The sequence below is a fragment of the Pinus tabuliformis genome, chromosome 8, assembly GCF_031772625.1.
Source record: "Pinus tabuliformis cultivar Carrire ecotype Pingquan chromosome 8, CPIR1, whole genome shotgun sequence".
NCBI classification, from domain to species: domain Eukaryota; kingdom Viridiplantae; phylum Streptophyta; class Pinopsida; order Pinales; family Pinaceae; genus Pinus; species Pinus tabuliformis.
The window spans coordinates 446,638,818-446,655,988 of NC_142294.1; the positions used below are offsets into that span (position 1 = coordinate 446,638,818).

At 34.9% G+C, this 17,171-nt stretch overlaps 1 protein-coding gene across 1 annotated transcript; it reads right to left on the minus strand.

The window, feature by feature from the left end:
• Window positions 1-15,543: 15,543 nt before the first annotated feature.
• Window positions 15,544-16,834, minus strand: LOC149235976 (uncharacterized). Its single transcript, XM_089461490.1, has 2 exons — window positions 16,722-16,834; window positions 15,544-16,612 (listed from the first exon to the last, which is right to left on the minus strand). The coding sequence occupies exon 2, from the start codon at window positions 16,571-16,573 to the stop codon at window positions 16,196-16,198; it is 378 nt and encodes a 125-aa protein (XP_089317616.1). The 5' UTR covers window positions 16,574-16,612; window positions 16,722-16,834; the 3' UTR covers window positions 15,544-16,195.
• Window positions 16,835-17,171: the final 337 nt, after the last annotated feature.

A 17,171-nucleotide genomic window follows, 5' to 3' on the forward strand; every position in this document is an offset into this window, starting at 1 on the left:
TTATATTATTTGGATAAAAACAAGTGTGTACATTACGCAAAATATCAATCAGTGTCCATGCCAACATTTTCCAAAATAGAGGAATCCCAAATTCTGTATGTATCAATACCTGGATGATCAATTTCTTCCCAATCTGGATATCCCATTTTTAGCTCCAATGTACAATTTATATCTGGGCGTACCAACCTTGGCACAATCCATATTTCAGTTAGAACGAAAGATTGGTTATAATCAGGGTATATCATTTATTCTAATGACGACATAAATATACTATCCAATCTAGATGTATCTGGGGATAAAATTAATAAATATTAAAGGATTTCCTTATGTAATATTTTTTAGAGCTAGATATTAGTAATGAATATTTGAACAAAGATCCATCATATGAAGCTAGGAATGAAAAATTCATAATGAGATTCCTACGGATGTTTTTAAGTCAGAATGAACATGCATTCTTAAGAACATGTACAAGATTATTTTGAATTTTCCTTGGATTCTTCTAAACTACCACATAGTCCCACCATCTAGACTATCAAATACAATTTTAAGGGAATGTATGTATATTAATGAATGATCACATGTTAAAGATGCATTTTCATTCCTTTTTCTATTGATAAAAGAATCTTATTACTTGATATGAGCTCAATTGTATGATAAGACTTGAAGGGGTGAATATATAGGGTTTAACGTATATGGTATGTCCCCAAGGGGGTGCGTATATGGGGTTAAATGTACTTGTAAAGTGTAAATGTTTATGGAATAGTCTTGAGCTAATGATGAAGGGGTCGCATGCACAATGTGTGAATATGTATATATAGAGATTGTGTAGTCATTATTGAGGACAAGGAATTTGGGTGTATGAATGAATTTGGGTATTTGGAGGAGGTTTTCCTATTCTTTATGGAGCTATTATGTAGATTATTTCTCTTATATATGTTGGAGTTGTGCTCCACACTCATATTATTGTAAAAACTGTGTAATTCTAGATTTTTATGCATTTAGTTCATAACATTTGGTATTCAACCTTTGATATTAGGGTTTTGACATTTCAAATGAGACATCAACAAAATTTCGCTATAACTTTTTTCTATGAATCTTCACATCATGAAATTTTTAGGAGACTGAGGAGAGGTATCAAGGTAAAGTTAGCAAATTTTTTTTATTCTTATTCTATATACATTAAGATATAAACCATTTGGAAGCTAAGGTTTGTAAATAATCTAGAAATTAATTTCAGATCAATAATCTTGGTATGTTCATTGTAACATTTTTCTAGAGAAGTTCCAATTTGTGAAAATTTTAGGACTTGGAGGAGACATATAAAAATATTTCATGTAAAAATTTCATAATCAAATTTTTAACTTAGGCATATGGCATGTTTTAGAATTTCACTATGTGAAGGGGCCAAATATTGAGAAGTTTTGAGAATGTTATAATATCTTTCACTTGGAACATCAAATTTTGATCATATCTATGCAACTGTGGAGAAGACATATCATAACACTAAAGGGAGAAATTATAGAATTAGAAGGGCAAAACATATATAGATATACTAGAAGAAAGGTCAAAAGAAGAACATACTCTAAAATAGGGTTTTAAAAGTTATGTTAGCTTCAAATTATCATAAATTTTGAACATTGTACAAAGCCTTTATGGGGAAAAACTTATTTGTATGATGCGTATTGGGTGTGGTGGATTACATTTAATAAAGACATTAGAAGAAAAATGTCATGGGAATTATTTAAAGATTTGTCCTGAAAGAAACGATCAAATATTTTAGGAATAAGATGATCAGAATCGGATCCATAAATGAATTTCATAGAACCATGACTATATTGGGATGAAACAAATACTTGAAGAATCCAAAACAGAAATCGAAAACACCCTGAACCAGTGGCCATGGCAGCTGGTGCAGAACAACGAGGAGCTCAGTCAAAGCGCGCTGATTGAGGCCCATGGAGACTGTGCAGGAGGTCAAAATAGCCCTTGGGAGCCCTGGATTGGGAAAAGGAGCTGATTTTCGATGTGCGTTAGCACTTACACACATTGCTGGGCAAATAGGGTTGAAAAGGAGGAGCCTTAAGCACTCGATCGTGTGGGGGAACCAGAGGACTGCGAGCGGAAAAAGGTAAAGGCACTAAAGTACAAAGGCAGGACTCACACCTTGGAAACCGATGGTATTGATCAGGGCGCCCTTTAACGGTAAGCAATTTTGGAGAAAGCAGGGCAATCAAACTCAGCAATTGACGCGTGGCAGCGGAGGTGAGAGAAAAACCGCCGCAATCGCGCGTTATCGGTCGAGAAAGTCAACTATGCTCGACGTGTGAATGACGTTTGATCTAGAGGAGCCTAGATCGGATGGCTAAGATTGTGCCCGATAGATAGAAGCGGAATCGACAGGGGATTAAGATGTGATTTAAGGGGATTTAGAATCCGTTGACCACCACGGTGGAAAAAGAAACTAATCGACGAACAGGCTGGCATTGTTCTGATGGAGATGTGTGGCTACTTCTCAAGTTTTCATGTTGAAACTGAACGTGGAACTCCAAACGCACAGGCGGAAGGCGAATCGACGTAGTGGGAGAGGAACCAAACAGGCATGGGGGTCGACTAGCTAAAGCCATGAACAAAGACAGTTGAATGGAGACCAAGAGAGATTCAGAATGAAGAGTCTAAGCGACCAAGAGAGGCAGTGAAGAGTGAACCCTGAGAGGAAGACTAAGCACAGAGAGCAGTAAAGCTAGGCAGAGGAGACAGAGGACTAAGTTGACAATAGGTAGCATCGAGCACCAGAGAGCTTGAAGAATTAAGATTTCCCATAGAGGAATCTGTCCGGATTGAGCATCACAGTTGGCTCTTTCCACTGTAAATCAAGGGTCACAGAGCTAGTAGGAAGAACAAGAGTCGGTGTATTCCGAGTGGCTTGGGGAATCCAATAACCACCCTGCCAAGCAAAATCTGCTTCAGGACAACTCATATTGAGTCCCTGCATTGTAATTTCTCTGCTGAAAGACACAATAAAACAAGGCCACCACTGAAGCTGGATCGGAGACGTAGCCCTAGAGAATAGGGTGAACTCCTTTTTAAAAAGTATTTGTGTCTTTGTGTTGATTACTGTATTTCTCTACTGTCTTTCCATTTATTTTCTGTGTATTGGCAATTTGATCAATCCGTTGTTTCAATAATACAGAACACACACCAGCACATGGGTCTGCAATACCTTTTTTAGTAAATCTTCACTGAGGTCACTCATAGGGTGATTATCAGATCAAGTGGTATCAGAGCTCTAGGCTGTAAGGTTAGACAAGCTTGTGTTGGTTTAGCTGTGAATGCTCACTAGATCAAAGCTCAAATTAGGAGAAGGAGAGTTGGTGGAAACTAATCCTGAAATTGGGAGAATCTATTCTCAAAAGACAATGTCAGAAGAAGGTTCTATAGGGCCAGACTCTCAATTCATAGAAAGTTTCCTAGCTATAAAGTCCATGGTAGAAGAAATGTATAGGGACTTTACAAAGCATAAGGGTGAAGATTCATCAGGCTCTAAGCAAGATAAATAAGAAGATGAATCACATTCCCATGACCACTCCAAATGAAAGGGGAACGAAGAAAGCTTCCCTACACCTCCTAGTAGCCCTGTGCATAATAAGAAAGCATCTTTGATTAAGTTAGATGTTAAATTTGATTTGCCTATATATGATCGAGAGCTAAATGCTAAAAAGTTGGACAATTGGATTAGACAAATTGATGTGTATTGCCGAGTACAAAATATAGACACTGACAAGAGCAAGATTGAGCTGGCAAGCCTTCGCCTAGGGGGCATTGCCTTGGTATGGTGGGAAGGCAGAACCCAAGCTAATATGAGGAAGCATGGTAAGACCATCTCTATTTGGAGTAAATTTGTTACTGCAATCAAAAAGTTGTTCTATCCATTGGCCTACATGCAACAAGCCATGATGAGTTGGCAAACTCTTCGGTAGTTGAAAGGCCAAAGTGTACAGTTCCAAAAGAGAGCATTGATGTTGGGTATTTCATTAGACTCACCAGAAACTCTTTTGAAGTACATTGGTGGTCTACACAGCTAAATGAGGCATAGCATCCTCATGTTTAATTCCACCAGTATAGATGAGGTATCTGTATAAGCTACTCATCTGGAAGCTAGAGGAAAGAATGGAAATCCAAATGTTGGGGGACCATCCCAACCCACTGTAAGCAAGAGCAAGGAGAAAAGAAAGCAGAAGTGGAAAACAAGGAAGGCTAACACTGCATAGAAAGGAAAAGCCTCATGTACCCACTGTAAAAAGGAGGGGCATGATGATGAGCACTGTTGGGTTCTGCATCCAGAGCTGAGACCTAAGAAGTCTGAGGACAAGAAGAAGAAGAATGATGCAGCTATTCAGAAGGATTTGGGGTCAGACTCGAGAGATGAAATAGTCATTGTAGCCATAGGTATAAAAGGTAATAATTTTGAAGCATCTACTAGTAATTATGTTCAATCTGTTATTGATGAAGAACATGAGAGAAAAAGGCATGAGATTTTCCATATTCGAGTTGTTTCCAAAAATCAGAAGATTGATACTTTGTTTGATAGTGGCTCATAAGTAAATCTAATTTCTGAAGCAATTGTAAAGAAATTGGGATTAGCAACTACACCTCATAAGAAGCCATACCCATTAGGATGGTTGAATGATAAAGCACAACTACAAGTGACTAGACAGTGCAAACTCAAGTTTTCTTTTGGGTCAGCATTTGTAGATGAGGTTGAGTTAGATATAATTCCTTTGGATATATGTGGAATTGTTTTAGGAAGTCCTTACATGTATGATAGAAAGGTTATTTTCTATAGAGCCGAGAACAAGTATCTACTTGTTAAAGATGGAATCAAATACTTTGTAAGAGCTCATAAGCTCAAGAATAATTATACTCTCATAAACTCAGGACAGATGAAAATAATGACAAATTCATGCAAACAGTTCTTACTAATGGTTGTAAAGGAAAAGAAAATTGATAAAACCGATGTATTTGAGGGCTGTAATTCTGATCAGCAAGCTGATATAGAAAAGATTGTTTTAGAGTATGATGTCTTGTTTCAAGAACCTCAAGGTCTGCCACCCAAAAATGGAATAGTACATGATATTATTTTGCATCAAGATGTTCCTTTGCCTAACATTGGGATGTACAGGTTATCTTCTTTAGAGAATGCTGAAATCAAGAAGCAGGTGCAGGAGTTGCTCGAGAAAGGGTTCATCAGGCCTAGCACATCACCATGTGGGTCACCAATTGTTTTGGTGAGAAAGAAAGATGGCTCGTGGAGAATGTGCATTGACTACCAAGCACTGAATAAAATAACGATAAAAAATCGTTATCCCCTTCCTTGCATAGATGACCTTTTAGATCAACTAAAGGACGTTGTTTATTTCACCAAGTTGGATTTGCACAGTGGATACCATCAGGTCAGAGTTGCAGAGCAAGATGCATGGAAGACTACTTTCAAAACAAAGCAGGGATTGTATGAATGGCTGGTTATGCCTTTTGGCTTGACCAATGCCCCTGCTAATTTCATGAGATTAATGAATGATGTACTCAGACCTTTTCTTGATGATTTTGTTATTGTGTATCTGGATGACATTCTGATTTTTAGTAAAACGTGGGAAGAACATTCAAAGCATGCTAAGAAGACATTATATGTTTTGAAAAGAGAAAAAATTTATGTTAAACTCTCCAAATGTGAATTTGGCAAAACCTATCTAAATTATCTGGGTCATATAGTAGGGGGAGGTGAATTGAAAATAGATCCCTCTAAAGTGGTAGTCATTGTAAACTGGCCTAAACCCAAGTCTGCTACAGAAGTGAGAAGCTTCTTAGGAGCTGCATAGTATTGGAGGAAGTTCATTTCAAATTTTTCCTCAATTGCAGCTCCCTTACATGATTTGACAGGATTGAACAAGGTGTTTCAGTGGGGAGGCGAACAACAGAAAGCCTTCGACACCTTGAAAGAAAAAATTAGTACAACACCTGTACTAGCACTGCCAAATCTACAAAGACCATTTGAGATCCAAACTGATCTTAGTGACTATGCCATGGGAGTAGTGTTGACACAGCACGGTAAACCCATATGTTATCATTCTGAGACTTTTAATCTTGTAGTAGTTAACTATCCTACCTATGATAAGGAATTGTATGCATTAGTTCAGAGTGTGAAAAAGTGGAAACATTACTTAATGCGCAGAGAAACAGTAATACATACTGATCATTAGCCACTTCAATATCTACACTCCTAAACTAAGTTGCAACAATTAAGACATTACAGATGGATGGGTTTTCTACAATAGTTTCATTTAGTCATCAGATATAAAAAGGGCATACATAACAAGGTTGCAGACATGTTATCAAGACCCATTATAAATGCATCTACCATACTTAAGCATAATTCTGTGCTACATGAAAGCTACATAGAATAGTATGCTCAAGATACGGAATTTAAAGATGTATATGCAACTTTGAGTCAAGGCAAAAGAGTAGAAGAATTGGACTATCATGTGAAGGACCAACTCTTATATCATTGCGGGAAACTATGTATTCCACAAACTGAGAGACCAAAGATAATTAGGGAAGCACAAACTTCTCTGATATCAGGTCACTTTGGGGTAACTAAAATAGTTGCACATCTACAAAGGTTCTACTACTGGCCAAGAATGAGTGAGACAGTTTCTAGATATGCAAAGGGGTGTGCTATGCGTGCTAAAAGCAAGCCCACTAAGAGAAAACTAGGCTTGTACACTACATTGCTAGTTCCTTCTCACCCTTGGGAAAGAATTTCCATGGATTTTGTTGGAGGACTACCTAAATCTAGGAAAGGTCATCATTATCTATATGTTGTTGTGGATAGGTTCAGCAAAATGTGTATTTTGATACCCTATAGTAAACATATTACAGCTGAACAAATTGTAAAATTATTCTTTAAACATGTATGGATTCATTTTGGATTACCCACTTCCATTATATCTGATTGATACACTCGATTTGTGGGAAAGTTTTGGTCCAGTCTATGGGAACTAATGGACACAAAATTAAAGAAAAGCATAGCATTTCATCCACAAACAGATGGCCAGACAGAAGTAGTTAACGGGATAGTGATCCAGTTGCTGAGAAGATATTACAGCAAACACCCTAAGCTTTGGGATGAACACTTGTGTTATGTGCAACATGCTTACAATAGAGCCAAACACTCTTCTACCTAGAGATCTCCTTTTCAGACCTACTTTGGTTTCATACCAAGGTCTCCCTTTGATTTTTTCTTTGGTAAAGATACCATGGTTGATGGACACAATGATGTGGAAAAAGCAACTAGGTTCATTGAATAGATCCGGGAGATCCACCAGGCAGTATAGGAATAGCTAGAAAAGAGTCAGGCCAAGTACAAGGCTAGGCCTGACTAGCATCGGATGGAGAATAGCTTTCAAGTTGGAGACCAAGTCTGGCTATATATCAGCAAGGACAGGATGCAAGGTGAAGGAAAGAAGCTAAAACCTATCAGGTATGGACCCTTCAGGGTACTTGAGAAGATTGGTGAAAATTCTTTTCGCCTTAATCTGCCAGCTTACATGCACATATACTCAGTCATGAATGCAACTGCTTGAGGTTGTTTGAACCTTCAATGATTGAGGACCTTGAAGAGTAGAGTCAATTGCATTATGTTGATGGCCTGCTACCTGAATATCTTAATGAGTTGTAGGAAGATATAGTGCTGGATAGGAAGGTAAGGAAGATGTTCAGTGGATAGGTGGAATACCTCAGAATTGGCTTAAAGGTTCGAAGTCGAGCAGTGCGAAGTGGATTGAGATTGGATAAGTGAGATAGTAGTTTCCTCACTTAGTCGATGCTTGAAGAAAAAAAAACCAACTTTTGGTGGTCCAAAATATTTTCAATAGGAAGACCTTTATCCGAATCAGATCCATAAACGACTGTCATAGAACCATGACTATATCGGGATGAAACGAATCCTTGAAGAATCATAAACAACAATCGAAAACACCCTGAACCAGTGGCCATGGCAGCCAGTGCGGAACGACGAGGACCTCGGTTAAAGTGCGCTGATTGAGGACCATGGAGACTACGCAAGAGGTCAAAATAGCCCCTACGAGCCCCAAATCGGGAAAAGGAGCTGATTTTCGATGCACCACATTGCTGGGCAAATAGGGCTGAAAAGGAGGGGCCTTAAGCACTTAGACGCGTGGGGGAACCAAAGGACCATGGGCAGAAAAAGCTAAAGGCTCTAAAGTAAAAAGTCAGGACCTGTGCCCTGGAAACTAGTGGTATTGATCGGGGCGCCCTCGAACGGTAAGCGGTTTTCAAGAAAACAGAGTGATCGCACTCAGTGATCGACGTGTGGCAGCAGAGGTGAGAGAAAAACCGCCATGATCATGCATTATCCATCAAGCAAGTGAACCGCGCTCGACGTGCGAATGACGTTGGATCTGGAGGAGCCCAGATCGGATGGCTGAGATTGTTCCTGATAGATAGAAGCAGAATCGACAGGGGATTAAGCCGCGATTTAAGGGGATTTGAAATTCATTGACTGCCATGGTGGAGAAAGAAATGAATCGACGAACAGGCTGATGCTGTTCTGATGGAGACGCATGGCTACTTCTTGAGCATTCATGATGACGCCAAACAGGGAACTCCAAACACATAGGCAGAAGGCGAATCGACGTAGGTGGGAGAGGAACCGAACAGGCATGGGGGTCGACTGGCTAAAGCCATGAATAGAGATTGTTGAACCGAGACCGAGAGAGATTCAGAACGAAGAGTCCAAGCAACCAAGAGAGACAGTGAAGAGTGAACCCTGAGAGGAGGACTGAGCACAAAGAGCACTAAAGCCAAGCAGAGGAGACAGAGGGCCGAGCTGACCATAGGCAGCATCGAGCACCAAAGAGCTTGAAGAATCAAGCCTTCCCATAGAGGAATTTGTCGGGATTGAGCATCACAGTTGGCTTTTCCCACTATAGACCAAGGGTCATATAGCTGGTAGGAAGAACAAGAGTCGGTGTACTCCGAGTAGCTTGCGGAATCCAAGAACCACCCTGCCAAGCAAAATATGCTTCAGGAGAACTCATATTGAGTCACTGCATTGTAATTTCTCTGCTGAAAGACACAATAAAACAAGGCCACCACTAAAGTTGTACCAGAGACGTAGCCCTAGAAAATAGGGTGAACTCCTTATTAAAAGTTGTTTGTGTCTTTGTGTTGCTTACTGTATTTCTCTGCTGTCTTTCCATTTATTTTTTGTGTATTAGCAATCTGATCGATCCGTTATTTCAATAACACAGAACACACACCAGCACAATAAATCTTCACTGAGGTCACTCATAGGGTGATTATCAGATCACAAGACCATAGAGAAATAATTAATGCATAAATAAAATATAAAATGACACAATACCAATAAAACACAAATATATGTGGTTCACATGATTTTAGCTATGTCCATAGAGAAAAAGATCAACATTCCTTTTATTCAAACAAACAAAATTAATAAATACATCACACATATCATTCATTGTAGCCTACTCTTCTGATTCATACAACCTCTTCTTTCTTAATTAAAATAACCTCTATAATACACAACCACAATATGACACACTTATATCCATTTATCCACTCTCATAACGTTACCAAATTCCAAAATTTTATAGCATAATTTCATTTAAACATTTTAATTAGTATTTAAAAATATATATAAAGATCAAATTATGCTTTCACTTAATAAATAATTATGATACTTTAAAATATTCAACATAAATTTCTTATAAAAACTTTACTAATCTCCGTAAAATATTATAAAATAATTTTTAAACTTAAGTTAATCTTTTACTTTTATAGGTTGATATACTTTCTTCAACCATTTTTTTCCTTTTCATATGTTTTTCACAATACTCAATTAATTACATATATATTTTTAACTATTAATTATGTAACTTGATTTTACTTGCCAAGTGGTGTCCTACAACCTACTTTGAGAGCCCTACAACCTATTAGGAGCGAGATATTAATGTTATATTTTAAAATAATAAAATAACACTTACATTGAAAAATTACTATTAATTACATATATTTTTTTCATTAATTATGTAACTTGATTTTATTGTGTTGAGAGGTGCCCTACAACTTAGTATGAGAGAGATGTTGAAGCAATATTTTGAAATAATAAAATAATAAATACATTAACAAATTCAAAAAACACTAATAAAAATTAATGAAAATACCTCACATTATATAGAAAGAGTGTATATATATATATATATGCAGGATATAAATTAATTTATGTAGTTGCTTTACTATTTAGTATGAAGCTGGAAATGACATATTGATATTATTTGATGAGTAATTGCACAATTCATCCTATGTTGGATTGACAAGTAAGTAAAGGTATGATAAAGATTTCTAATTAGTTGGATGTTTGTTTAATACGGAGTTGACAGGTTGACATGTAATGTTTTAAGAGGCATTAATAATAAAAATAATCCAATGTGTAGAGAGATGTAATGTTTTAAAAAATATATTAGTATAATATTTAAAATCAACATAGATTCATTTTAATCCCAAATCTACTAGGAGTCCAACTGAATCAAATCTCTTGAGATGTAAATCTTTCCCAAAGTTTTGCATTATAAATTTGCATTTTCAGAGATTTGATCCCTCTAAGCCCTTTCTAAATCCAAAATTAAAATATATTTATGATAATATTTGCAAATACTATTTTATTTATGATTTATAATGATTGTCATAATATTTCTTAATTATATATAAACTTTAGGTTAAATAATTTTTTTGTTTTATGTAATTTCAATATACTTATAATTATTATGGTGAATTCATAATATCTTAAATTAATTTAGGTGAGATATACAACTATATATTTTAATTATTATCATACCAAAAATTCGGTAAATGTTTAAATTTCAAAATAAATGCACTTAGTGTTAAATTCTTATCACAAAAATAAATGTATCCTCTAGAATTGAACTTAAACTAACAATTGCACCAGATGTTGCAAAGGAAACATCGTAAGGCATAACTAACTATAACTAACTATTATATTTCCCCAAAGAAACATAATTATTATCTTTATCATTTTTTTACTGTAACATATTGTATGTAGTGTAGGGCAGTTTAGTTTGTCCATATATTCCTTCCTCCTTCCATTCATTTGCAAGAAATTCAATCATTTCATGTGAAAGAGCACACTAACTAACTATAACTAACTATTATATTTCCCCAAAGAAACATAATTATTATCTTTATCATTTTTTTACTGTAACATATTGTATGTAGTGTAGGGCAGTTTAGTTTGTCCATATATTCCTTCCTCCTTCCATTCATTTACAAGAAATTCAATCATTTCATGTGACAGAGCACACTATGTCACACGTCTATACTCCTTCAAACTCCTTTGAATTGCATGCTTCGAAAAGAAAAGAAAATAATAATTTGAGTAGACTTACATGAAGAACAAATAATATCTTCTCTAGGATCTTATTCTAGTATGGGGTTTAATTACCCTATATGAATAAACCTCCAACCTAGAAAACTCCTTTGAATTGCATGCTTCGAAAAGAAAATAAAATGATAATTTGAGTAGACTTACATGAAGAACGAATAATATCTTCTCTAGGATCTTATTCTAGTATGGGGTTTAATTACCCTATATGAATAAACCTCCAACCTAGAAATATAAGCAAATAATTATAACCATACGTTGACTGAGTTCGAGCTTTATGGTGTTTAATTACCCTATATGAATAAACCTCCAATCTAGAAATATAAGCAAATAATTATAACCAATATCTTCTCTAGGATATTATTCCAGTATGGGGTTTAATTATCCTATATGGATAAATCTCCAACCTAGAAACATAAGCAAATAATTATAACCATACATTGACTCACTTTGAGCTTTATGGGGTTTAATTACCCTATATGAATAAACCTCCAATCTAGAAATATAAGCAAATAACTATAACCATACATTGACTGAGTTCGAGGTTATAGAACAGAGAGTCAAATAGACATCAAGAAACTAGTTACAAAGAATTTCACAATAGAATGAATATTTATAAAATGAAGTAATTTAATGAATATTTATAAAATGAAGTAAGGTAGGGTGGTTTGGTTTATTTGCAACTAAGTCTTGCATTTTGGTCATTTATCTCCATCAAAACTGCATGGCGTCTTTCACTACTTCAATACTACTTCAATTCAAAACTGTCTGACGTCTTTCACCGAGAGTTTTTGCTATTGACTACAATTTGGATACTATTGGTCATTTATCTCCATCAAAACTGTGTGGCGTCTTTCACTACTTCAATTCAAAACTGTCTAATGTCTTTCACCGAGGGTTTTTGCTATTGACTACAATTTTGATTTCAGCAAATCAAAAGAGTTGCAGTCCAATTACTGTGATAGAGAGCTCATTGTGTTTACTAGCCTTCAATTGATGATACAAAGTCGAAACCACAAGCGAGGAGGGATCAAATTTGTGCTGGTAAGGTGATTAGGGAGTTCTAACTACCTTAGCATAATCAAATGAACATGGTTCAATTGTCTAACATGTCATCTAATGGTGCACAATAATGACACGTGGGCCAAAGAGCAAAGTTTCTTTCAAAGGGAATACCTTACGACTTAATTACAAAAAAAGAACTAGTATTTTGAAAAGATATTCCTAAAAAATTTCAAATAGTTTTACTATTTTATATTTCAATACCTTTTTAGGTTGATTAAAACGTTGTTGAAATTGCAAATTTAAGTTGGGAAGACTTTTCAAGTATATTTGTTTTTGTCAATTTTCACTAAAAGAATTGTTGAAACTACATATTTAAATTTTGTAGACTATACAATAAGTGTCCAACTAAAAATTTATTTGTTTTTGTCAATTTTGATTAAAACTTTGCTAAAATTGCAAATTTAAGTTGTGAAGACTTTTCAGGTATATTTGTTTTTGTCAATTTTCACTAAAAGAATTGTTGAAACTACATATTTAAATTGTGTAGTCTATACAATAAGTGTCCAACTAAAAATTTATTTGTTTTTGTCAATTTTCACTAAAAGAATTTGTCGGAACTGCATATTTAAATCATGTAGGCTATACAACAAGTGTCCAACTAAAATTTTATTGGAATTACATATTTAAGTTGAGTAGATAAATCGTGTAGAGTACAAAAAAGAACTTGTATTTTGAAAAGATATTCCTAAAAAATTTCAAATAGTTTTACTATTTTATATTTCAATACCTTTTTAGGTATATTTTTTGTCAACTTTGATTAAAACTTTGTTGAAATTGCAAATTTAAGTTGTGAAGACTTTTCAAGTATATTTGTTTTTGTCAATTTTCACTAAAAGAATTGTTGAAACTACATATTTAGATTGTGTAGACTATACAATAAGTGTCCAACTAAAAATTTATTTGTTTTTGTCAAGTTTTGTCAATTTTGATTAAAACTTTGCTAAAATTGCAAATTTAAGTTGTGAAGACTTTTCAAGTATATTTTTTTTGTCAATTTTCGCTAAAAGAATTGTTGAAACTACATATTTAAATTGTGTACTCTATACAATAAGTGTCCAACTAAAAATTTATTTGTTTTTGTCAATTTTCACTAAAAGAATTTGTCGGAACTACATTTAAATCGTGTAGGCTATACAAAACTAAAATTTTATTGGAATTACATATTTAAGTTGAGTAGATAAAAATCCAAGTAATGTAAAAAATTGTTTAGAATACACAATCCAAGTACCCTTACCCCAAATAGTTCTTTAGTACACAATCCAAATGCCCAATTTTCAATCATTAATCCAAATTATTGTTTTCAATCATTAACCCAAATAGTTTTTTAGAATACACAATTCAAGTAGCCCAAATAGTTATTTAAAATATACAATCTAAGTGCCCAATTTTCAATCATGAAATCTATTTATAGATTCATACAATTTAAGTTTAGAATACACAATCCAAGTAGCCCAAATAGTTATTTAAAATATACAATCCAAGTACCCAATTTTCAATCATGAAATCTATTTATATATTCAAAAATACAATTTAAGTAATTAAAAAAATTAACACACACATATATATATATACATGCACAAATAATAAAAAAATAAATTAGCATTGATATATATATGATTTGTAGCTACAAAAATTCCATCCTTCTCACGTAGTTAAGATATATACATTGCTACCATAACAATTTAAAACAATTTAAATTTCCATTCTTCTCATTGCAGTTAATATATATATATATATATATATATATTGGTACCATAACAACTTAAAACAATTCAAAAATTCCATTCTTATATATGATTTGTAGCTACAAAAATTCCATCCTTCTCACAGGAGTTAAGATATATACATTGCTACCATAACAATTTAAAACAATTTAAATTTCCATCCTTCTCATTGCAGTTAAGATATATATATTGGTACCATAACAACTTAAGGCAATTCAAAAATTTCATCCTTCTCACCGCCGTTAAGATATATATATATATATATATATTTTTTGTTACCATAACACTTTAAAACAATTTAAATTTCCATCCTTCTCACTGTGGTTAAGATATATATACATATTGGTACCATAACAATTCAAAAAAATTTAATAGTATTCCTTGTTGCTTCGTTTTATTGAAAATGTTAGTCCTTTGCTTTCTTTTTTGAATGCTCGTATTGAAATCAATAATATTCATGAAATGAAAGGCGAACCTGCCCTATTCAATATATATCTGGAACTTGCTCCCTCTGGATCTTGCTCCCTTTGGATCTTTGACCAGATCAATGAGATCATAATCAAATGAGTTTCCTTGTAAAATATTGAAAGATTTGGAACTCCTCCCTTATTCAATATTCAATAGTCAGAGATTCAATATTTAGAGATTTGGAACTCCTCCCTTATTCAATATTCAGAGATTTTGAACTCCTCCCTTATTCAATATTCAGAGATTTGGAACTCCTCTCTGAATCAACACAATTAATTCAAGAAAATGTGATAAGTCTGAGAGAAAAATAGGTTCTACTATTTTTGTTAGTCTTTTACAGAAAATATTCACTATTCAGAGATCATAACTCAAGAAAACAGAAACTACCCTTTTTCAATATTGAAAAATCTGGAATTCCTTCATTTTGAATCAACCCAGTGAATGCAACACCCTTTTTAAATATACAAAATTCAATATTCAAAAATCTGGAATTCCTTCCTTCTAAATCAACCCAGTGAATGCAACACTCTTTTTCAATATTCAAAATCTGGAATTCCCTCTTCTGAATCAACACATTGACACTGACCCAATAACAATAACAATTTAAGGTGATGGCTAGGTGAAAAATAGGTTCTACCTCTTATCCTCTAGTTCCTGTGTGTTTTACTGAATATTGAGAAAGTCATAAATCCTCATGTCACACCATTGCAAACACAAAACCAAGGACTTATATAGGATACCACTATTCGACGAAAATTTTCATCACAGTTTCAATTAACAGTCTTCTCATGACATAAAATCTTTGTAAGCAAAAATTCATCACAATTCAATTAACCCTATTCTCATCAAATAAATCTTTGTAAGAGAAAATCAATAAGGAGATAGACAAACTATTTGTTTTCTGCATGTTACATTCGAAGTCTAAACAACCTTGTCTCAACGCCCGAAAGCAGCGAACCTTGCTCTGCTCTTTTCGCACCTGACTCGATTGATATATGGAGTAAGCCATAAAATAGGAAGGCATGATGAAATAGAGGCAGAGGTGAAGAGTGGATCAAGAACTATTCGAGAAATACTCACTAATAGTCAAGAACACAACTTTGAGATCAACGTCTCAGATACAGCTCCTTCACTGAAAATCGGGACTTTAGTTCTGAGAACAGTTTTGCTGCTGCTATTATGATGTGGATCCCAAATTACGTTCTTGTTTCCTTGCAAAGAAGAATAATTCACTCTGGAGGATGGAAGGTCAGGTGGAAATTGGTCGATGTGAAATGGAACTTTGAAGTTTTGGTTATGGACTCCATCTCAACCGAGAAGTGATCCGATCCAGAGTCCAAAAACTGCTTGCCAGTCACAAAAATGAGACTGCCCACGCACATCAAATCCCTCATAACGAAATCAAGTGAGAACAACTGTGAGAAGAATCAAACAGATCTCCTCAATATTTCTTTGAGGCATACAAAACTCGATAGACATCATACTTGAGCTTCTTGGCTTCTAAGCTCTTCCAAAATGCTTTTGCAGAGCAGCCATTTGGCTTACTCGCAGACGCTGCATCTACACTTTCCCACTTCCCCAGTCCAATTATACGCTTACCGTCCATGGAATCATAGAATGAATAGGAATGCAAACCCTTGCTCTTTGTGAAGTAAGACTTCATTAAAGCAAGACAACAGTAAGATAATTTGTCATGCTTTTTACCTCCCGAATAGATCCTTCCCACACCAACAACATCTCGTACACGCTTTTGCCTAAACGCTGGCAACGCCAATTTGGTCTCTTCGCAGTTCATTTCAAACAACCCTGAGTCCACCATTCGAACAGCCAAGGAAAATCCCTTTGTGAATGCCGCCACCTGCGACACACAAATTATCAAATCCTGAAATAAATAGATTTGAATAGAAAGAGCACAGAAGATGGAAATGAACTGCAATATTGTTCTTTTTGAGGAATGTCCAGGTCACCTCTGGAAGATTTAACCAAGGATTTCCATCGTCCCTGCCGCTTTTCTTAGCAACAGGTGCAGCCTGCGATTAAGAAATTTAGTAAAATCCCATCAAATATTGTTGTGTGACTAGAGAAAGCAAATCTAGTTGAGATAAAAAAAAAAAAAAAAAAACTGTTGGTCATTTTATTTCCATCAAAACTGCATGGCTCCTTTCACTACTTCAAACATTCACTGAGAGTTTTTGCTATTGACTGCCATTTGGATTTCAACGAATCAAAAGAATTGCGGTCCAATTACTGTGATAGAGAGCTCATAGTGTTTTACAGCCTTTAATTGACGACGCGAAGTCGAAACAGCTGAAACTATTTTTGGAGGGATAAAATTTGTGCTGGTAAGGCAGTTAGGGAGTTCCAACTACCTCAGCATAATCTAACGACTCAACTTGATTCAGTAGTCTAACATATCA

Bases quoted from the DNA above. Each gene is read 5' to 3' on its own strand.
- LOC149235976 (XM_089461490.1), bottom strand. From the start codon at position 16,573: ATGGTGGACTCAGGGTTGTTTGAAATGAACTGCGAAGAGACCAAATTG.